This window comes from Macaca nemestrina, chromosome 4 (genome assembly GCF_043159975.1).
Source record: "Macaca nemestrina isolate mMacNem1 chromosome 4, mMacNem.hap1, whole genome shotgun sequence".
Classification (NCBI taxonomy): Eukaryota; Metazoa; Chordata; class Mammalia; order Primates; family Cercopithecidae; genus Macaca; species Macaca nemestrina.
The window spans coordinates 101,276,907-101,301,165 of NC_092128.1; the positions used below are offsets into that span (position 1 = coordinate 101,276,907).

The 24,259-nt window shown below is 45.5% G+C and overlaps 1 protein-coding gene across 2 annotated transcripts in view; it reads left to right on the forward strand.

Moving 5' to 3' along the window:
- The first annotated feature begins 10,724 nt into the window (after nt 1-10,724).
- The window catches only part of MINDY4 (MINDY lysine 48 deubiquitinase 4), a 132,043-nt gene continuing 118,508 nt past the window's right edge, over nt 10,725-24,259 (forward strand). Inside the window, exons 1-3 of one of the 2 annotated variants that reach the window (XM_011731333.3) lie at nt 10,725-10,882; nt 18,272-18,391; nt 21,786-22,021. In XM_011731333.3, coding sequence (XP_011729635.2) covers nt 10,820-10,882; nt 18,272-18,391; nt 21,786-22,021 — 419 coding nt within the window. In that variant the 5' untranslated portion in view covers nt 10,725-10,819. The remainder of the gene's footprint in view (nt 10,883-18,271; nt 18,392-21,785; nt 22,022-24,259) is intronic. The other variant, XM_011731332.3, reaches the window with a different exon arrangement.

Here is a 24,259-nt window from a genome sequence, read left to right on the forward strand (position 1 = left end):
TGCGTTCGTGTTTGGGCTATTGTGAATAATGCTGTTATGAGGCCAGCCACATGTAAAACATGTAAAACTCACTGAATTCTCCCAATAGCTCATGTGGACAGTATTATTTTGAAATTCCATTTTACACGTGAGGAAACTGAGGCACAGACTTTCTCAAAGTAGCTATTAAGTAGAGAGCTGGGCTTATGAACCCAAGCACTGACATTCCAGAGCCTGAGCTTAACCTGGACCCCACACTGTCATCTCACAGGGGTGCCAGAAGAACATCTAACTGGGCTTGGGAGAAGTCCAGGAAGCCTTCATGGAGGTGATCTGTGAGCTGAGACTTAAGAGTGAATAGTTCACTGACAGCTGATGGAGAGAAGAAGGGCTAGCCATTCCCAGCAGAAGGAAAACCTGTGTGTTGTGGCTAATTACACAAAACCCCAATTCCATTTCTAAGTCATGGCCCCTGTGGTCCCAAAGTAACATGAATATGAAAACAGAAGACACAGGAGATTTATTATCTGTGTGGCACCCCCCACTTCCTACCTATCCCCCTCCACCACATCATAGGAATCAAGTATCAAGGCCACGCCAGACTTGGAGAGATGCCAGCAGAAGCATTTCATAGGCTCAAAAGGATATACATTTCCCGGTCTCTTCCTGACCTATTTCTAACTCCCGCATCCTTATGGGGGTGGAGCTGGAGTTTGAAGGGGCTGTGGGGGAGGTGGGGAAGAGGAGGATGAAACCCCCACAGCGCTTTTGCCCTCTGCCCGTAAGTTCAGCCTATCTTATCCTAATGCATTCTTGGCTCCTTGCTGAGAAATGCTGCTTATCTTGCGACTCCATTTAATCTCAAAAACCCTGCATTTATTCTTTTTCCTAGAACTCAGAAAAAACCCAAGCTCAGGGAACATGGTTGTTTACCAGAGGCATTTTAACTGCTTATCTAGAAAGGAAAGGAACAAAAGTTGGCCATTCTGGTCAGCTCAGCTTTGGCAGCACAGAGGTCATGGAGAAGTTTTCGTAGGCAACTGCCTCTACTTATGAGAAAAGCTATAAAGACATACAGTTGTGTATAAGCACAGAAGTGAGACGGGCCCAGGCTCGTGTGGAGATCAAGGACTGCAAGACTTGAGCTCTGAGATCCTGCACATGTGGGCATGTTATATGTGCAATAAGTGTGTGGGGTGTCATGAATTGAGATCTTAATAAAAAGAACCAGAGGTGTAGAAACGTGTCATCTTGAAACAAAAGAACGCCAGTGTTCCAGAGATTGTTAATTGTTCTCCCGTGCCCAGTATGCCCCTTAACTTCTTCATAGTAATAGATTTTTTTTTAGCTTGGCTGCATTTAGCTGGGCAAGGCTGCCTTAAACAAAGACTACATTTCCTAGTCCCATTTGTAGCTTTGCGTGGCCAAGTGAGTGAGTTCTGACCAAAGGGATTTGAGCAGAAGTGTCGTATCAGCTTCGGAAGCCTTCCTTAAGATGTGGTAAACCTGGACTCTGCTATTTATTCTTCATCCTTTACCCTGTCCTGTGATCTGCAATGTGGCTGCTGGCATCTTGGTCTAGGAGGTCAAGGCCACACATGGCAGAGAAACAAGACAGAGGGAAACTGGAAACCTAACAATGTGAAGCACTCAGAAGCCCTGGGTTTTTATGTGAGAGACAAATAGACTTTCATCTTGTTTAAGTCACTGATATTGTTGTTACCCTTATTATTAGTATGGCAGAAATGCCAGAGAAGTGATGTTGTATCTCTTTCAGTGCATAAGGAGGTGTATAGTCCTGTGGCTGGGGACTATAACTTTGATCACTTGGTTAATGGGTTGGCCAACTTCTCATCATAAAGTGAACATTTTCCCCTTTGTAATTAAGCAGTATCTTATGGAGAGACTCTTTGAGACTACATAAATATCCTGTATCCACCAGTTTTAGCATCCATTGATGATTATTGTCTGAATGAATTATTGTCATTATCCTGGTTGCCAAATGATGATTAGCAAACTCCATCATCCTTTCTACATTTACAAGTTTGACATTCAAATGTAAGGAGAGGCTTTTCCTTCTCCTTTATTTATATATATAAATATGGACTCATGGATTCTTATTTTATTAGTTGATTATAATCTATGACTCTCATTACTTACTCTGATGTACAGATTTAGCCAGTAGGAGCCCTTTTAAGCCAGGTGGTTTGTTTTTCTGACATGATTCCCTCATGTTTTTGAGTACTTCCTTACTAAGTTACTCTTATTTTGAGTTTTTCTGTCACTCTGAATGGAAGTGGATACTAACCAGTATAATCAGGTGTAAGAGTAAAAGAAATGGATGAGGGCTCTAGGGCTTCCTCTTTCAGCTCTGGACCTAGAGACCCAGCACCTGACATGCCAGGGGCAGGAAGGGGTTCACAAAGCAGCCACCCTTCAGCCAGAGTTGAGCTGGGAAGGCACTGGTTGCTGCTTGCTCCAAATAGCCTTGTTTTTGTGAAGGACTCAAGCCAGGAAACCTGGGATAGTCACAGAGAAGAAGCCCTGTGACTAACTTCAAGCCCTGCCTTAAAGCTGAGGATACATCATGGTCTCTGCATAGAGACTGAAGTAGAAGGGAAAAATCCCTACAACCATCAGCCCAGGTGCATGGAGTTCAAATATTCAGGTAGCCAACCTAGAGGAAGGTGCTCCAATTGAACCATCAGAGCAAGGGAGCCAGGTTTGTACAGAGCTGTAGAGTAAGAAGTCAGAGAACCAGGGGAGAGGGAGAGCAAGAGGCAGAAGATTAAAAATTGTGAGCAGCAGGAGGCATCTCCAGGGCACATATAGAAAATCATATTTGTACAGCCTGGGGTAAATGGAGAAGACTGCTCATGGTAGTAATGGCCTATGGTCTCTGGCCAGATAGGCTCCATTTAGCTGTCCCGAGGCCTGAGGAGATTGTGACTCCAGCATCCCTATAATCAATTTGTGATACATCAGTGTGGACAATCCCTGTGGGAATATCTGGTCTAGCAAACCCTGGAGAAAGAGACCACTGCCCCACAATTGATTGAGCTTTCACTCATTCTTAGAGGTTTATAGTATTTAGGTTGAAAAGATAAGCTGCTTTAACAAAAGACTCCCTCATCCCTACTTCCAGAAATAGACAAAAAAGTAAAAAAAAAAAAAAAACATTAAGCTCAAACCAGATGAAAGTGTATTTCTCTCACCTGTAACCATCTGAAGTCCATGTCACCATGTGACTTTGCTCCATGCAGTCATTCAGGGAACCAGGCTCCTTCCATCTTATTTTTGCCATCCCCCAGGATAGCACACTTAAACTTGAGTAAGCATCAGAAGTACCTGGAAGTCTTATAAACACAGATTGCTGGGCCCCACCCTCAGAGTTTCTGATTCAGTACATTTGATGTAGGGACTGAGAATTTGTATTTCTAGTTTTCAAGTGGTGCTGATGCTGGTGTCTGGGGGCAACTACACTTTTGAGAATCACTGTGCTTAGGGCTGCTTTTGTCTTTAGGGTCACAGCACATGCTCATTGTTGCAGCTGGTGCTCTGGCTTACAGGAGAGAAAAGAGGATGAAAGAGATAGGGCCTGGTTTTAAGGTGCCGGCCCTCTTAATCTGCTGCTGACAAACTTAGTTCCATGGCTGCCTCTGACTTCAAGAAAGCCTGGGAAATACTATGTGGCTTGGAAGTCATTTGCCCAGCTCCAAACATGTAACCATGCATGAAGGAAAGAATGGATTCTGTTGGGCAACTAGCAGACTTCACCACTTTGGGAGCAGTTTCAATTCATTTACTCAGACTAGAATTTTTATGCAGAATCCTAATTTGGAGGAGACTATGTAATGATTTCCAAAGAATGTCTGCACTGTTTCAACAGGAATTTTTCACAGGGAGGCACTGACAGCTATGTCTGAAGGTTCGGGGTCTGTACTTGCTGGTGAAAACATTAGAATGTGAAGCAACTGCCAAAAGTCTCAGCTTGGCTCCAGAGAAGGCACCTTTATATCTGGACAGCATCCAAGGAGCTTTGATCAAGAATTTCCCAGGGCCATTCCAGGGCAAGTGTGCAGCAAAGTAGGTTGGGTTTATATTATTTAGGGGTGTCTGTGTGTGTGTGTGTGTGTGTGTGTGTGTGTGTGTGTGTGACCTAACTGGTTCTTCTTCTCTGGGGACAACCTTCTTCCTCCCTTAATTTATTTTAAGGAATTGGCTCACATGACTGTGGGGGACTGGCAAGTTTGAAACCTGCAAGGCAGTCTGGCAGGTTGGAGACCAGGGAAAAGTTGATATTGCAGCTTGAATCCAAAGGCAGGCTGGAGACAGAACACTCTCTTCCTTGGGGAACCTTAATCTTTTGCTTTTAAGGCAATCAACTTATTGGATGAGGCCTACCCACACTATGAAGGAGAAGCTGCTTTACTCAAAGTCTACACACAGCAACATTTAGGCTGGTATTTGACCAAAGAGCAGGGTATCATGACCTAGCCAAGTTGACACATGAAATTAACTATCATATTGGTGGAGAATTATATATTCTTCTTGATTAAAATGGATGTTTTCTCAAAACCCCATGGGATACCTCTGCTATCATCTTTCCTTGCCCCATTCAGTCCCCGTGCACAGACCTGCACAAATGGCTGAGCCTCATCATTCCTAACAGCGAGGAGGTCTTGGATGTGCCAGGCCTAGTGAAAGACCAACAGCCTCACTGTTGGGGGTGGGAGGTGGCTGTCTCATCTCCTTCTATTGGAGCCTGGCTGGGGCCTGGGTCCCCCCTCCATCTCCAGTCTCATGTTGGTGACCATGTGGATACAGCCTGGCAGCAGAGATTGGGAGGTGGTGGATAAGACAGAGCTATGGGGGGAGAGTGCGAATAAGCTGTTCCTTCATATTGCCAAGGACAGTGGCCTGGGCTGGACCCCCTGTCCTGATCTTTGGGGATGGTGGCCAGACAGCTGGGAAGGTCTGAGAGTCACATCATTAGAAGGAGTTTCACAATGTTCTTCCAACCCCGCTAGTCAGATATGTTGCATTTGGTCAGATCCCTGTTCCCAGCCCCCAACCCTGATAGCCAGTCCCTGGGAGGATATGGTTATGAGGACAAGCGTGTGTGCTTCTATTCTCTGGAACCCCCTGATCCAAGCCCTCCAGATACTCCAGGAGCCCTCGGTTGGAGGGGGGGATTCATTCGGTCAGTTACCTCCCTGGAGCATCCTGGAGGAGGCAACACTTGATTCTCACAGTCTTGTAAAACATCTGGCCCCCATGTAGCAGGCCTCATCTTCCTGCTCTAAGTCCCACAACACAACAGATGCATCCTGCTGCCAGAACCAAACAGGGCACCAGACAGAATTCAGGGGGTCCAGAAATTCCTGTAGGTAGACTCACACAAATGCAGGAGCTCGTCGACTCAGAGATACACACAGCCACAGCTATATGATGATGGGTATGATTACACACACACACACACACACACACACACACACACACACACCCCTTTCTCCTCTGTGTGACAGCTGCATTATGAGCCAAGGCCTCTAAATTGTCCCTCCAATGTAAAGTCCATTGAATTTTTCTCCCTCCCTTTCTTCTCTATCTCAGGGACATGGAGTTAATTAATAACACAACTCTTGTCAATTCATGACATCCTGCCATCACTGGTCCTTGAGAGGCCATCTTTTGTTAACTAACGAATCAATAGAAATAATATAAAAGATGCTTAAGAAACAAATACACTCATGACACCCAGAGCACTGACGAATACTTATCATTACCTGCGTCGTTCTCATCTGCCATGTCCTTGACCTTCCCCTTCCCAGGTAACTGCTGACCTGAATCACAGCTTCATTTCCTTGCTTTTATTTTTACAAAGCTTTACCAAAGCTCTATTTTCTTACAAGAAATTATGACTTCTTGGTTTAAGTTGTTTTTAAGCTTATACAAAGATTTTACGCTATCCGCCATCTTTTGGGAGTTAACCTTTGCACTCATATTCCCATCGTTAAGATTCCATGTGTAGTCCATTGCATTGTTGAGAAGGTGAATGAAATGACTGCCCATCACTAATGAGGTGCATGCTTATCTTGGCTAAATCTGGCTTTAGGTCAATGGGTAACACGGAGAAATTATTACTTTCTGGATGTTTTATATAGTTCTTGCTTATTTAGCAGGCTTCGTGGGTTTATCCCTGTTTTATGAAACCTGGAAAAGCATTTTCTTTTCTTTTTTAGTGATTGTAGATATTTACAATGATTGGGTTCTTATTTTGATGGCATTGCTGTTTTTATCTCTAGCACGTTTCTTTACAAGAAGACCTCAATTACCATTCATGTTCAGGCAGGAATGCAGGCCTCCCTTAGGCTTGTGAGAATGTTCCAGCTCACAGGAACATGATGTAGAAAAATGAGGATTCCTTGCGGAGGATTGGTGGAAAATAATGGGGCACATGATGTGATCTGGTCTTTCCCAGATGTCTGGCAGTATACCTTCTGCCCTTCCACGATGACCAGATTGCCCCTTTTACTTGCCACCTTAAGGTTGTGTTAAGGTTTACTCCCAGGAGCCAGCTATGTGCCTGAAAAAAAGAATGCATTCCTGCACTTCTCTTCCCTAACCTTTCATTCCAATGTGAAAAAAGAGTTTCAGGGCCAGGAAAGTGACACACACACACACACACACACTTAACCATGTCTAGCCTAAGTTTTACCTGGACTACTGATTGGTGCAGTTGCCTCCCAGCTAGTCTCCCTGCTTCCACACAGTAAGTCCTCATTTAGCATCATCCATAGATTTTTGGAAATTGCAGCTTTCAGCAAAATGGCATATAACAAAACCAGTGTTAACATAGGCTAATTGCTATAGACAAGAGTTGAGTTCCTGGCATATTTCTGGTCCCAAAAATATCACCAAACTTTTAAATAAAGAGAAAGATGTTTCAAATATTAAACATTGAAATAAGTGTGAGCTACACACCCAATTAAGAAAAATTCACTTAAAAAAGTAAGATAATTACCTGCGTATTCCAGTTCAGGATTAAGAGTGGTCAGGGCACAAGGCCTGCCTTGGACAGGACAACATTCCATCACAGGCAGCACTCACACCCACACCCACATCCACAGTCACTTACACTGGGACCATGTAGACACACACATTCACCCAACGTGCACAGCTTTGGGATGATGGAGGAAACCCATGCAGACACGGGGAGGACGTGCAAACTCCACACAGACAGTAGCCCCAGCTGGGAACTGATTTTTTTTTTCTTTTCAACGTCATAATGAGACAATGTTGAAGGAAGCAACGTTTTTTGAGGATCTGTTGTACTTGCCCCTAATCTATAATCTATTCTCAAAACAAAAGCCAAAGGGATCCTGTCAAAACCTAAGTCAGAGCCTGTCTCTCCCCTGCCCAAACTTCTCCAAAAGATTCCCCATTCAGAGGAAAAGTCAAGCCCTTCTGATGGCCCTATACCACCAGGCCCCTCTTTCTGTCTTCTCTCTGCTCCCTCTGGCCTCCAAATTTCACAAGCACCCGGGCTCGTCACCCTTGCAGGGCCTCTGCATTTGCTGTTTCTTCTGCTTGAGGTGCTCTCCCTCCAAGTCTCTGCAGAGCTCACATCCTCTCTTCCTTGCTGAAGTTCTACCATCTCAGTGATCTTATCCAGTCAGCTTTTAAAAATTATAATTTCTGCTCTCCATAAAAAGTCCTCCTATACTCCTTCCATGGTTTTTTTCTCTTTACATCTATGATTTTTGGGGGCCAGCTGCAGTGACTCGCTCCTGTAATCTCAGCACTTTGGAAAGCTGCATATCCTCAAGTCATCCTCCAGACAGGAGGACAGCTTAAGGCCAGGAGTTGAAGACCAGCCTGGGAAACATAGTGAGACCGTATCTCTATAAACAAACAAACAAACCAGGTATGGTGGTGCATGCCAGTAGTCCTAGCTCCTTGGGAGGTTGAGGCGGGAGGATCATTTGAGCTCAAAAATTTGAGCTTACAGCGAGCTATGATTGTGCCACCGAACCCTGCTTAGGTGACAGAATGAGATGCTGCCTCTAAAATAAATAAATACATACATACATAAAATAAATCTATGATACCCTTTAAACCATCTGTGGTGCTCTGTATGTGCTTTCTATGCGTTTACAAATTTTTTTTCTGTCCATCTCCCCATTTCCATCTTTCCCCATTCTCTCTCTAAGAAGGCATATATTTTACAGTGTTAAATCTGCAGCACCCATACACCTGGCACGTGGTAAGGACTCGACAAATATTTTTACAGGAGTAAATGAATGAAGGAATGAATGATTTTTTCTCTTTTCACCCTCATCTGCCTCCACAGGTGGAAATCTCTCTTTCTTCTGACCTACTATATAACACCTACTATCTGTGATACACAATGTAGGTCCTCAACATTTTTGGCACCAGGGACCAGTTTCGTGGAAGACAGTTTTTCCATGGGAAGTGGGGGATGGTTTTGGGATGAAACTGTTCCACCTCAGATCATCAGGCATTAGATTCTTATAAGGAGTGCACAACCTAGGTCCCTTGTATGTGCAGTTCACAATAGGGTTCGTGATTCTATGAGAAGCTAATGCTGTGGCTGATTGGACAGGAGGTGGAGCTCAGGTGGTAATGCTCCTTTGTGGCTACTCACCTCCTGCTGTGTGACCTGGTTCCTAACAGGCCACAGGCCCATACTGGTCCACAGCCCAGGGAATTGGGGACCCCTGATACACAATCTCTTATGGAGCATAAATCTGTCTCATGTTATTCTCTTATTGTTACACATCATCCATCAGTGTGTCTTCACACCTGGAACATGAGGGCCCCTGGACCAAGCATCACACTGTCTCCTGCAACTCCATCCTTCTCTCTCTCATGTAAGAGCATATGGCTCTTTCTCACATAGCACATTGTGTTCAAAAGAGGCATCTCAAAGAACCATCTCAGGTTGAGAGGGGAAAGTGTCTGGAGATTATGGTGCAATCTGCCACATTAAAGCCACGTCCTATGGAGACTGCATAGGGTGAGACAGTTGTTTCCCAAGTGTGGTACATGTGCCAGTAGTGGTCGTAAGGTGATTTAGGTGAATGCACACCTTTCTGGTTTTGTGTTTGTTTTAATGTGTATTAGAGATTTAATAAGCATATAAAACCCAAGATCTTGTGGCTATTACTGCTTGGGAACACTTTCCTTTTAAAATAAATTGTAAAACATCTATGTGGATTTAAAGAAAATAATACATAAGTAACAGTATAGGGGTTAAGGGCTGAATTGTGTCCTTCAAAATTCCTGTGTTGGGCCGGGCGCAGTGGTTCACGCCTGTAATCTCAGCAGTTTGGGAGGCCGAGGCGGGCAGATTGGCTGAGGTCAGGAATTCAAGACCAGCCTGTCCAACGTGATGAAACCCCGTCTCTACTAAAAGTAAAAAAATTAGCTGGGCACAGTGGCGGGCGCCTGTAATCCCAGCTACTCGGGAGTCTGAGGGAAGAGAATGGCTTGAACTCGAGAGGTGGATGTTCACTTGGCAGTGAGCTGAGATTGCACCACTGCATTTCAGCCTGGGCGCCTAGGTGGGACTCTGTCTCAAAAAAACAAAAAAACAAACAAAAAAAAACAAAAACAAACAAACAAACAAAATTCCTGTGTTGACGTTCTAAAGCCTGGTACCCCAGAATGTGACTGTGTTGGATAGGGTCTTTAAAGAGGTAATGAAGTGGAAACGTGGTCATTAGGGTGGGCCCTATTCCAATACAATTGATGTCCTTATAAGAAGAGATTAGCACACAGGCACACACAGATGGCTAGCCACGTGAAGACACTGAGAGAAGGTGGCCATCTATAACAGAAGCCAGGGAGAGAGGCCTCAGAAGAAACTATCTAGCTGACACCTTGATCTCGGTCTGTAGCCTTCAGAACTGGGAGACAATAAACGTGTTGTTTAAGCCACCTGGTCTGTGGTAGTTTGTATGGCAGCCCGAGCAAAGGAATACAATAGGTAACATGCAGAAGTGGCAGAGATTGTGAAGGTGGAACCCAGGTGACTAAGTTTGGGGAAAATGTACTGGGCTTGGTTAGAAACCCAACTTTCCCAGTACCCAGCTGTGTGGGCCTCAGCAAAATCTTAGCCTTTCTGAATCTCGTGTCTCGTTTTAAAGAATGGGGCCAACAGTAACCACCTAGCCAGGAAGTTGTAAGGATTAAAAGTGCAATCGCGAGTTAAGAGCTTGGTGGTCAATAAATGGCAGTCTCATTACGGGAAAGCGGGCATCAAGGGGGCGAGGAACATGTCCTTTAATTTCGGTCCCCAAGAAGCAGAATCCTGGGCTTTCTTGCCCCCATGGTCCAGGCCCGCCAGGTCAGTAGCGTTGGTGGCCCCAGAGGGGGCGGTGGTGCTGAAGGTGGACCTGAGGGGGTCACTTTCCTGTGAGTTTAGTCCTCCAGAAACAAGGAGGCAGGCATTCTTCCCATTTTACGTCTAGGAAAACGGAGCCTCGGAGCAGAGCGGTAATTCGTCCTAGGCCTCTCGGACGACCAGGGCCAGGGTCAGAGTGAGGCCCCGAGCCCGGAGCCCGTGGGCGGTGCCCTGGGCGACACCGGGGCGTCCTGGCTGCGGCCTCCCACTCTGAGACACGAGTTTGCAGGACGCTCCACCCCCTTCCCTCCCGCCCCAGCCAGCAGTCCCCAGGGAAGGGGAGGAGTTCTCGCAGCGCCGACGCCGCCGTCGCCACGGCAACGCGGCCATACTGCGCCCGACAGACCCAGCTGCCGGGTGCTGCGGCCCGGCGTGGGCCTAGTGGGCAGAGCCACAGCCAGAGCCAGTGCCATGGACACCCTCTTCGTGGAGGAGGTGGCCGCCTCCTTGGTCAGAGAGTTCCTCAGCAGAAAGGTAACGGCTCGCCCCCTCCAAAACCCGGGAAATGGCTCTAATTTGGGGGGATCATCGGGGTCTCCCCTGAAGGCTTTGCACCTTCTGGGAGGGCGCCCGTTCCCTGCCTTCTGTCTGCTCCAAAGATGCCCCAGAAGAGCGCCGCTTTCCCGGGACAGGGGAAACTACATTTCCCACAAGGCGTTTCTGCCGTCGTCAGCGGGCGCTTCCGCAAGGCAGGGTTTGAGCCTGTCCGCTGCCCGCCGGGGGAATCCGCGCTCCGGGGAGGCGGCAGCTGGGAAGGGGGATCGGGGACCGCGCCAAGCAATCCTAGCGCGGGCTCACAGCGGGCGGGCCTGCGCCCCAGCCTGGCTGCCGGCCTCCGTGCGCGACCCACGCAAGTCAGGATCCCCACTCGGAAAGAACTTCTCCTCAGAGGGAACCCCAAAGGCCCAGAAAATTTCTTGACGGTCAAGCCCTTAGTCATTTTAGTCAACAGTGGGAATTCCAGTGGTTGCTTTAATTTTTGTAAGTTTTCCTATTGTCTTGTCCCAGGAGAGTTTCTGCAGCGCCCACAAGCTTGGAAGGTCCTTAGCTGTCATCCGGCCTCAGGGTGGAGATGGGGACCTCCGTGGGGAAGGAGCTTGCCGGGGGGTCTTAGGCGTGGTAGTGGAGGGGGACATACATCAGTTCTTTCAACACGTGGTGACTGAGGGCTGCAGTCTGTGTGTTTTGTCTACCCTTGCAATGTCATACTGGGCTGGGGCGATGGACACTTGTCTGGTATGAAAACTCATACACGTAATTTTTTGAATGGAGGAAAGGGGAAGGACTTTGAAGTCAGATGGAGAGGGTTCAAATATTTGCTACTAGTTTGCAGTGTGAACCTGAGTACTTTACTCAAGGCCTCACTTTCGTTATCTGTAAAACACGAAAATAAGACCTACCTTTTGCAGATTTAGAATGAGGATTAATAATAACATATGGGCAGCTCCCAAGCACTGGATCTGACATATAGATGCCATGTGCACGTAGGTGTTCAACTTTATACCTCCTCCCACCCTCACTGCCTCTGACACCAAACAGGTGTCTCTGAACTGCACCTGTTTGGAAAGTGTCTTTGTGTGTTTTTTATGATTTATTTTTACTTGAAAAAATTTTAAATGCATTTGGCTTTGTCGCATCTGCCCTGTTTTTATGGCTAATTGACCCGCCATCACCAAGTCCTGGCTGCATGCTGGATATCAATTGACACACCCTGGGAAGCTGACTGTTACCATCATTTCTTTTAAGTCTAGTTCACTGAACAAAACTCTTAAGAGGGGCTTCCTCATGTTCTTTCTTGAGTACAAATGAAGTCCAGTGTCCTCACTGACATCCAAGCCTGCCCTATAGCTTGACCCCAGCTTACCATCTCAATCTCATTTCCAGCCTCTCCCGCATCCCTCCCTCCAACCCCCTACTTGACATGGCCAAGTTCCCCTCGTCACCTCTCCCTCCCGTGTTTTATCTGGGCACACTAAGATCCTAAGAGTAGAGAGGAGTTGCCCACAGTTACTCAGAAGGTCATGGTGAGCTGGGGCTGCAGCCCAGGTATACTGCTTTCTCATCGCCTTCTGCTCCAGGGCAGAGACAGCGTGTTCCCCACAGGGTTTTGTGCAGGCCAGTCATTGCACCCAGCAGTCGTAAGCAAGAGAGCTGCCACCTTGGTGCCCGGTACCCGGAAGGTGATGGGTTGTTGTCTCAGATTCTCATAACAGTCCTGAAAGATAGGTATAAGGATTCCCTTTCACATAAAATTATCGTGAGACCAGGAGGCCAAGAAACTTGCCCAGGGTGAGCAGGTCAGACCATGTAATTCCCCTGCTCAAACCCCTCTACTGGCTTCCCATCATAATTAGACTTCAAGTCTCTCCATGACTTGACTCTGGCTACACTCGGACCTCATCTTCCATGACTGCTTGCTCCGCCCTCTACCCTCCAGCCACTTTGGCCTACTTGAAGTCACCAAGTGTGGTCTGCCCTCAGGGAGAGTCATGATAGTTTCCTAGAGATGGCAGAGTCTACTGAGGTGACTCTTCTGCTGCCCCAGCCTCTTGGGTCCGTGGCTCCACTCCTGCAGTGACTGTGCCATCCTCCCTCTGCCACCCTGCCCCATGGTCATGAGCTGGGCTTGTTGTTACCAGTACTGCGCCCTTTCTGTAATCTCAATTCCAAGCTTCCCACCTGTCAAAATTTCCAGCTTGTCCCCCTTCGTAGCCCCACATAAACTCTTCTCCAGCCTCACCACGTCTATATTGCATTGTTCCTGCCAACTGTTCACAGTCCCTCGGGCCTACCGTTACCCGCCTACTTCTCACCCACCCATCGTTATAATTGCACCCTCCATAACAGGCGCAGCTCTTTTGCCCTTCTCTCCCTTCATCATTCTCTTCTGGCAGTAAAATTCCACTCGCCCTGCTCCACACTTAGAGCTGAATGGGATTGGAGAGAAACACACCACCATGTTGATGGTGTCACTCTAAATCCATGACCGCTCACCCTTGTGGTACCTTATGGGTGTCTGCCCACCTGGTCGCAACTCTCCAGCCTATTTACTCTCTCAAATCCTGGATGACCATTTCATACCTTCTTTCTCCTCAAACCCCAAAGCTCCTTCCCCATCTAATTTCGCTGAGAAAACAGAAGTCATGAGAGAAGTCCAACAGGCTCCCACTACCACACTTGCTCACCTTCCTGGGTCTGCACCATTCACTGTGCTCTCTCTGGTGTTCCTGTGGATGACTTCTCCACACCCCTGGTTAGGCCCGCCCCTCCACGTGTGCATGCCCCCTTTTGTGTGCTCAGGGACGTCGCTGTCTCCTGCACCATGCATTTCCCTCCTGTACTAGGTTACTCCTATCAGCACATATACGTTGTGCTCCTGCAGAATCCCATCTTGACCCCCAAACCCCAGCTACTGGTTTATTATTTCCTCCCTTTATATAGAAACCCTGTAAAGGAGCTGTGTCTACTCATTTTAATTCTTTTCTCTGCTTTCTCAAACAAACCCATTCTAATCAGACTTTTGTCCCCACCATTCCATGGAAATAGCTCTTGTTAGGGCCATTATTAACCTGGAAATTTTAGTCCTTAACCTTCTTGATCTGTCCGGAGCTGCGCGCCCCGGCCATAGCAAATAATAATTAATGATTAAACGCCCGAGCTCTATTCCTTTCCACCTTCTCCCTCCTCCCTAGATTTGTTGTTTCTCTTTTGTATCAATACCTCATAATAGATGGCGCTCTTCCTGCTTCTTCTTCACTTGTTTTTCCCCCGCGGCCGCGAAAATTGTTACTTTGTAGCACAGGCACCATCCCGTGCCCGGGAAAATTACCAACTGACAGCGCAGGTACAACATGACGTTTGACCAGAGAAACCAATACCTACTTGGTCACGCCCTCTGCGATGAGATCATCTCCGCCTCTGGCCCAACCCCTTCCCCTCCAAGTATATATAAGGCACTGCATTACCGCCATTAAACGAGACTTGATCAGAGCACTGTCTTGTCTCCATTTCTCGTGTCTCTTGTCCCCCAAATTCCTACTCCCTCCTCCAGGGCCTGCTTCGACGATCCCGCGGGCCGGGATATTGATCTAATGATTATGTTTGTCACAGTTGGTTGTGTCCTTATGCTTGTCTTCTAGGAGACTGTCCCTCTTAGCTTTCCTCCTACTCCTCTGCGTGCTCCCTTCAACGTGTTTGCTGGTGCCCCTCGTTTCCCTGTCCTGTGCACTCTGGTGGGCCCAAGGACTCATTTTATGGCTCTCTTCTCTTCTCCTGTCTATTCACTCTCAAGACATCTCAGCCAGTCTTGTGGATTCCCATACCATCTATATGCTGACAATTCCCAAATGTCTATCTCTAGCTGAGACCTCTCCCTGAAGTCTTTAATTCTTCCAACTGCCTATTCTACGTATCTGCTGGGATGGCTAACAAGCATCTCAACATGTCTCTGATAGTGTTTCTACTTACACTTCAGACATCAAACATGTGGGGGATTTTTCCTCCATACAAACTAAGTCTCCAACTCTTCAGACACCAACTGGGTGTTGTACAATTCAATTCAGTCCTGACACTACCTATAGTTAGTGCGGACCCTGCAGGTTAAGGTCTCAGGCTCATGACTGCCCTCACTTCAGATGACAGTCAGAAGTCCCAAGTTGCCACCTGAACTTCTGACCAACCGGCTATAAATTGAGGGTTCCCACAACCCCCTCCACAGTTTTAATAATGTGGTAGAATGGCTCACAGAACTCGGAGAAACACTTTACTTACATTTACCAGTTTACTATAAAGGACACAATTCAGGAACAGCCAGATGGAAGAGATGCATAGGGCAAGGTATGGGTGGAGGGTCATGGAACTTCCATGCACTCTTCAGCACGCTGTCCTCCCAGCACTAACCTGGGAACTCCCTGAACCCCATCGTTCAGGAGATTTTATGTCGATTCTGTTATATAGGAATGTTCGATTAAATCATTGACCATTGGTGGTTAGCTCAATCTATAGCTCCTCTTCCCTCTCTGGGAGGTTGGGAAGTAGGGCTGAAAGTTCCAGACCTCTAATCAAGGTTTGCTTTTTCTGGTGACCAGCCCCTATCCTGAAGCCATCTAGGGGTCCCCAGCCACTAGTCATCACATTAGCATACAGAGGACATTCTTATCACCCTGGAGATTCCAAGGGTTTTAGAATTTATGTGCCGGGAACCTGGGACAAAGAAAAAATATATATTTATCATAATGTCCAAAACTAAATTTCTGATTTCCTATTCTTCCTACAACTGTGCCCATTGGAATAAATGGCATCTCTGTCCTTCTAATTGCCTAGGCCAGAAACTTTGGAATTATTCTTGGGTTTTTCCTTTCTTGTGCACCTCATATCCAGTCCATCAGCAAATCTGTTGGCTTTGTCATCAGAGCACATACAGAATGTAGCCACTTCTTACCACTTCTGTTGCAAACACCTTGCTCCAAGCAACCCTTGTGTTTCATGTGAGTTGTGAATTGTTCAGTAGCCTCCTAAATGGTTTCTCCTTAATCTTCTGCCTCCTACAGTTTATTTTCAACCTAGCAGCCAAGTGATCTTTCAAAAATATGTCGGTTTGAAATAGTAGCCTTACCATTTCACAAAAGCCCACAAGGCCTTTCCTTATGAGTCTCTGGGTGACTTCTGACTTCCTTACCTCCTTTCCCCTGCCATGCAGCTCTAGATGCACTGGCCTTTTGCAACTGACTCAGGGCCTTTGCACTTGCTATTCCTTGCCTGGAACACTTTTCTCCCAAGTGTCCGGGTGGCCTGCTCTTTTGATTCCTTCATCAATCAATGATGGCTTTCCTGACCACCTTTGATAAAGTAGCAGCCCATCCCCACACCCACCCTAGCTCTCTCTGTCTCCTTATACTATTTTGTATGTTTTTTCCCCGTATCATACTATATTTGTTTTCTCTCCCCCTGTAGAGTGCAAGTTCCCTGAGGACTGGGACTTTCATCTGTTCACTGCTCTGCCTCTAGCAACTGGACTTACGGACTAGTGGTCTGTTCCCTTCGTTTCACAGATAGGGAACCTGGGACAGGAGTGAGCATGTGGATGATGCTGAACAAATAGCTGACTATCTAAAACAGTGACTTTCGTCCTTATCTTCCCTCTCCCTGCTTTGTCTCCCTAGTAGTATGTATTAGCAGCTGCCATATCATACATTTATGGTCTACTTTCCCAACAGAACATCAGCTCCTATTCCTTCTGTCTCTCCTGCATCTAGAACAGAGCCTGGCATATAGGAGGTGCATGACAGGTGTTTGTTGGGCAAATGAAGTTTGAGTGGACTGGATGGGACTGAGGAATGACTGACTCCCAAGGGCACCCTTGTCCTCTACCCCAATGGTATTTCTTTTCTTTTCTCTTTTCGTTTTTTTTCTTTTCTTTCCTTTTCTGCTTTCTTTCTTTCTTTTGTTTTTTTTAGAGACAGGGTCTCACTCTTTCATCCAGGATGGAGTACAGTGGTGTAATCATAGCTCACTGTGGCCTTGAAGTCCTGAGCTCAAGGATTCCTCCTGCCTCAGCCTCTCAAAGTTCTGGGACTGCAGGTCTATGGCACCATGCCCAGGCCCCCAGTGGTTTTCAAATGCTGGTGTGCATCACACTCTAGAGCCTGGGTGGGAGTGGGGTTTGTTAAATGTGCCAGGGCTTGCTGATTTGAACTGTTGACAGACATAAAGAATTATCCATCAGAGAAAGACCCTCGTTATAGCATGTTCCACATCACTTTGGCTGGAGGGAAAGCCAAGGTTAAGCCCAGATGAAATGCGGGTGGTTGGTTTTGAACCCCACTTCTCCTTCAAACGGATTCTTCCTGATGCATCTAGTCCACCTTTTTTCCGACACATATGTCCATTTCTCTCCATTTCCCTTCCCTACGGTCTCCTCTTTCCTCTGTTTGTTTCAAGGTTGTGTTCTTACTTTTAGATTCCCAAATTGACCTTCTTACCTAAATTCATGGTGGGCATGGGTTTTGTCATGTTTCCCCAGCAGCTAGAGCCTCTGTAAAATTCTGAACACAAAGGCTCTGTGAGAAGCTGAAGCCTGTGCAGCACTGGGGGTCTGGAATCCATTAAGAACAAGGAACACCGCTAACACCAGGCTGAACTATTGGTGAGGCATGTTCTCAGCCTTCAGCCATTTGACAATCACCATGGCCCAGTGGGGTGGACAGAAAGTTGTGGTTGTTTTTCAGATGGAGAAGCCAGGCACTTGCGAACAGGACTCTCACTTCCCCAACCCCAGATTTTCCACTGCTAGAGCATGTCTCAGCTGGGCCTTGAACCTTGGTCTTCTGGCAGTTCAGGGTGGGATGATGGAAAGTGGCTTTGCTGGTGACTTAGCAGACATTTACCAAGAGCTTCCCATGGGCCTGGGTCCCAGAGTCACGGACTCACAGACTGGGATGGTTACAACCCCCGCCTGTGATGTGATTCCATTGTGTTACCTTGGGCAAGTCAACCCTGTCTCCTGGTTTCCCCATCTGAGAGTGAAGGGAATGAATAGTAGCCTTTTGTTTATGTTTTTTCTTTCATTTATTTTTAAAGCTTCATATACTGTGATTCCAAATCTGGGACCAAACCCAGGACTCCTGTGCGCGAGTCCTGAACTCACTCCTTATCTGTGAAATGGCCTGAAAACTTCAGCCTTCACTTAGCCCATGGGGCTGTTCTAAGAATCAGAATAATATTGATAATTGCAGAGGTGATGTCAAGTGTAAAGGTTATATGAGAATTATCTTGGTGCACATCAGGAATCTTTTGCTTGTGCTTTATGAGAACAGCGGGCTTTGATTTAAGATGGTAAACAGCGATTCAGATTTCTTCCCTCAGGGCTTAAAGAAGACATGTGTGACCATGGACCAGGAACGCCCACGCTCTGACCTCAGCATAAACAACAGAAATGATCTTCGAAAGGTTTTGCATCTCGAATTTCTCTATAAGGAGAACAAGGTATGTGCTTTCTAAGGTGTGGTGTGGAGTCTTGGAACTGAGTTTGGCGCTGCCAGAGCACTCACGGACCTTGCCAGTGACAGGAGAGGCTTGAGGCGCTCTTGGCCTGCCACACTTGTAGTCAGAGAGAAACGGACCCCCCAAGTGTGGACAGACCCCCAGCAGGAGTGGGTTTTCCGCCTCGGTCAGCTGGTGCCGCCCATTGGCGTGTTGTGTGTGTGTGTGGGGTTGTCGGGCTCATTTTCAACAGAGCCTGTGGCAGTGCTCAACCTCCCACAGTTACTCACTGTGCTCCCGCCTCCCCACACAAGGCTATTTTTAGTAAGACTGTACTTAAGAATATCGTATCCAGTTATACTAAAATTTTCCATTCCCTGCTTGTGTAAGAGTTTCCTTCTTCAGTTCTGAGTAATACCTTAGTCTTGAGTCTCCTGTGACATATAATTTAGGTAGAGGAGGGAATTGAGTTCAGCTAACCCCGGTGCATTAGAGTTGGGAAAGCAAATGGAACCACATTTTCTGGGGCGGGAAGAAATCTCTGGTCCCCCATATTTGATCTCCCCAACCTGCTATTACAGGCTTTCATGGCACCCTATAGTTTTCCTGTTTTTGTGTTTATCACATTGGCAATAGAATATTTATGTGATTTTAAAATTAGTATCTGCCTCCCCCAATACCTTGGACACAGCAGAAGCCAGAAATGCAGTCTTTTTGTTCACTATTATATCCCCATACATAAAGTGTTGTCCGATGGTATACTGAATAGTCAGTATATATTTGTGGAATAAATGAATGAATGACTATACAAATGAATGAAGCTACACTTTCTACTTAATTTTTTAAATCTGTTATGAAGACAGAAAAAGAATGGGCTGTCCAGCAAATCTTGCCTTGTGGTTGTGCATAGTATCAGAGTCAAAAAGAAAATGATACAGTTCAGCATTTATCACAATTTTTTTAAAAAGCAATAAAATGATATCTCACGTGGAAGTCCAATATGCAAAGCCAAGAAGGGAAAATGCTCTATTTGAAGTTGAGAAAAGGAGGTCTTGCTTTCTCGGCTAGCCTCTCAGGGTCCAACTTTAAACCACTGATCAATTTCCTCCTCTCAGGAGGGAGCTGTGAGCCAGAGAGAGTTGGCTATCCAAGGTCTCACAGTCAGTTACCAGGTAGGGATGAGGCTAGAACCAGGTGTTTTGATTCCCCGTCCTATTGTAGGAGTGATTTTTTCAAATGGACTTTAGCAGTTTGGATTTGTATGGTGGTAGGACCAAGGCTATTTTTTGAGACACCCAGAGGATCCACTGAACCATTTGAAAACTATGCAAATACACGTCCTAGGCCGGGGAGGAACCTAGGTCAGGCATCTCTCAATAAAGTGAAGGATGGAATTTCAGGCAAACATATAAACTAAAAACAACTGGCACCTACAGGAGCACTCAGGTTGCTAGAAATTGTCGTGCTCCCCTTTGAGGAGAAGTAGGCATTGGCAGCCAGGTGAAGTCTCTCAGGCTCAGTAAAGACATCATATAGAAGGCCTTTGTCCTCTGGGTCATGGGGTGACATGCAGGCACCTGTATCTCCTGTCCTGTAGCAAGTACTTTGTAAGTCCTGTGGAAAGACTGGTGACCCAGGCAGCAGATGCTCTGCAATCCTCCGTCTGCTGTATTCCAAGGCAGGAGAATGGACTGTACACTTTAGGAGAATTTTGTACAGAGAGTGGGACAGCTACCCAGAAAATTCAGTTAACCATTCTGGTCACATTGGGCTTTTAACATAAATGTACCTTACCTAATTTCCCAAAAGTGTCTTTGACATTGAAGCTATTTTTATTCTCTCATTGTAATATAGTCTCCCTAAAGTAGTTGTTAGCTTAAGATACTTAAGATATTTTCATGAGATACTGATGATTTATACAGCAGTTATTAGCTGTTATACAATGAATTGGAGTGTATATTTTACAGGAAAATTACGCATTAATCTATCTATTACATAATAATTTTGACATTCATTCAGCACAGAGCTAGCCTGATTCCAGGAAAACCCTGCAATTTAATGTTAATATTTCCAGTAACTTGTTTTAAACTATTAGGTATAGGATAGATAAAAATGCCTATGTAAATTGAGATCTTGAAAAACAATATCTAGATTCATATAAAGGCTGTGTCTGTTGTGAGCCAAGTGATGTGAAAAATCTTAAGGGATAATCAGGCAATTCAGGGGCTTAAGTCTCTCTTATTGAGAGAAAAAGCAAGAAGCTACAATAAATATAGTATCTTTCCCCTAACTCTCTTTATTGTAAGCTTCGTTTAATCTTAGACAAAATCGTTTTTGTTTGTATCTCTTACTGAAAAAACTAGTAAAACTGTCCTGGATTTTGTCTGATGAATCTGTTGGGTTTGGTCATAGTCCATGGGCTGTGGGTCTTAGTCCCCGAGTCCTGCTGCATGGATGAGAGGACTAGGAAGGCGGAGGACTTGGCATGCCTCGAGGGCCTGCTCTGCTAGGCTCCTTGATAGGTGCCTTGCTAGTCTGCAAAATCACAGAGTGCCCCATGTCTAGCCACGGCTCGGCAGGACCTGGGTGTTACTGGGCGAGTGGCTTGGGGACTGACACATGGCTGGGTCCCTGAGGCCAGCCTGCATATTGTTGCATGAATAGCTGTGTCTATCCAAATTACTCACGGGAATTGACATCTTTGCTGTTCTGGCATAGTATCAGTAGGGTGTGAGAATCTGTATTTTTAAAAAACGTCCAAAGGGAATATTTGGTATAGGCGGGGCTGGAAAATACTGGTATCGTTTAATTCCAAAACCTAGTGCTGAAGACTTTCATTTGCCTTTTGTTTTTAAGGTTGGGGTGTAAAGTGTGTCGGTCCTGACTGCTTCTCTGTGCTCTTCACGTTAACCTTCTATTCAGTTGTCTCTGTCGTCGCTGGTTTCAGTGTTAGATGCAGAGCTTACAAGCTAAAAAAATATTCAGGCCCCAAATACTTACAAATCTATAGGGTTAGTGTTCCCTACAGACTCTGTTTGTTAAATGAAGGGATATATATTTTATAAAGTTATTCCTTGGAGCAAAAAACCAAGAGGAAATTTGCTTGGGCATGCCTCTATTGCTATCACATTTTATTCTAGTTGTTTATTGAATCACCTGTCTCATGCACTGGATGCTAGTTCTTTTAGGGTAGAGATTTTGTTTTTGTCTCTGTGTCCCTACCCAACATAGTACCTGACATATATAATATGTGGCCAGTAAATGTTGGCTGAAAGCTTGTATGAATGAGTGAGAAGTTGATAAACTTACTCAAAGAAGTGGAATAGTTGTTTTTTCCACTCTTCCGTGAAGCTGTATATAAATTAATGATTTTTTTTTTTTTCTCTCCCAATGATAGGCAAAGGAAAATCCTCTAAAAACAAGTCTTGAACTCATCACCAGATACTTTCTGGATCACTTTGGAAATACAGCTAACAATTTCACTCAAGATACTCCAATCCCTGCACTCTCGGTTCCAAAGAAAAATAACAAAGTGCCATTGAGATGCTCAGAGACTACACTGGTAAATATATATGACCTTTCAGATGAAGATGCAGGATGGAGAACATCATTGTCAGAAACAAGCAAAGCCAGGTATCTTTTCCCATTATTCTGTTTATTAGTTTCCTATTGCTGCTATAACAAATTACTATGTATTTCATGGCTGTTTCAGTCAGTATTCTCCAGAGGAACAGAATCAATATGGTCTCCCTGTGTGTGTGTGTGTGTATGTGTGTGCGTGCGTATATCTATATGCATATGTACCTGTATGTATATATATAAAGAAGTTTGGCCAGGTGCAGTGGCTCATGCCTGTAATCCCAGCACTTTGGGAGGCCAAGGCAGGAGGATCATTTGAGGCTGGGAGTTCAAGTTCAGCCTGGATAACATAGAAAGACCCTGTCTCTACAAAAACTTTAAAAAAAATTAGCTAGGGGTGGCAGTGTGCACATACAGTCCCAGCTACTCAGGAGGCTGAGGCGGGAAGATCATCTGAGCCCCGGAGTTCAAGGCTGCCGTGAGTTATGTTCACACCACTGCACACTAGCTTGGGAGATGGAGTGAGACACTGTCTCTTAAAAAAGAAAAAAAAAAAGGTTTATTTTAAGGAGGTGGCTGATGGGACTGTAAGGGCTGGTAAGTCTGAAATCTGTAGGGCAGGCTGGAAATCTGGAAACTCAGACAGGATTTTCATGTTACAATCTTGAGAAAGAATTTCTTCTTTGAGAAACATCAGATTTTGCTTTTAAGGCCTTCACCTGATGGGGTGTGGCCCACCCACATCACTGAGGATAATCTGCCTTACTTAAAGTCAACTGATTGTAAATGTTAATCACATTTACAAAATGCCTTCACAGCAACAGCTAGATTGATACTTGACTAAACAACTGGGTACCACAGCCTAGCCACATTGGCATATAAAATTTAATCCTCACAGTAGTTAAAGCAATACCAATTTATTCTCTTACAGTTCTGCAGGTCAGAAGTGTAAAATCAGTCTCACTAGACTAAAGGCAAAGTGTTAGCAGGCCTGGTTCTGTCTGGAGGTTCTGAGGGGAAAATCCATTTTCTTTTCTTTTTTAGCTTCTAGAGGTCACCTATGTTCCTTGACTCTTGGCCCCTTCTTCCATTTTAAAGCACATCGCTCCAGCCTCTGCTTGTGTTGTTACATCTGCTAACTTTACTACTACCTTTGATCCTCTTGTCTCCTTCTAAGAAGGACCCCTGTAATTACATTGGGTCCACCAGATAATCCCATTTTACGACTCTTAATTTAATCACATCTGTAAAATCCCTTTTACTGTGTAGCTAACCCACTTACGTAGTTAACCATAAGTGGGTTAACCCACTTATCCCTAGTGTTCCATTATTGGAACACTAAGCATGTGGGAGTTATTTATATCCTACTGCTCAAGGTCATCGCCAAGGTCTGATTTTTCACTCATGCAAAAATTCAAAAAATTGCAACCTCTGGCATAAATGGATTAATAGATTCCAGGGATAAGGATGTGAATATCTTTTGGGGGGTCACTGTTCAGCTTCCCACACTCTGTGTTTTCAAAATCTCTGCTGTGAAGTAGTGTTATTATCCTGTTGAGGCTGTCAGAATGGACTACTTTGCGATGGAGAGTAGTTACGATTCACTGTGTTTATTTTAAATTCCATGGTTGTAAGGTTCAAGCACTTGCTTTATTTGATTTTCTTAAAAACAGGGGTATGGTATTGGTATTCTAAAAGGCAACAAAACACTGTAGAGATGAGAAAAATCTGAAAAATAAGCTCTTTAAAAAATCTTAGGAAGAAAATGAATTGGCATTCTTGATTGAACCTCTATTATCTGGGAAACAATGACATTAAATTACGACCTTAAGACACTGCAGTCCCCAGCAGTGAGCTTAACTTCCTGGGAATGGGTGCTGTCTTCTGGCTCCATTGAAAAGCATTTCCTTTCCTGAAGGTCGCTGAAAGTCAGGGCATGGGTGTCAAGCTGCCAAAAGGTGGGACCATGACGAGCAATTAGCACAAGGATTCAGAGGTGCAGGGTTGTAAGGGGCTATGAAGAAGCTCTTCCTCCAAGGCACTCACTGCCTGGCTGGGAAGTGAAATATTTCTGACACAATAAAAAAGCAACTAGGAAGTTGAAGCTCCTGCGTCCTACCCAGTTACCCAAACCAAAAATGTAGGTGTTCTTGCCTCTTCCTTATCTGTCATCTTCTGCATCTGTGAGTCCTGTGAGCTCTTCACCCAGAGTGATGATAGTAGGCACTTTCCTTCTTTCCTCCTTTCTCTGCCCACCGGCGAGGGCCTCAGTTCACACTCCCATCCTCTTTT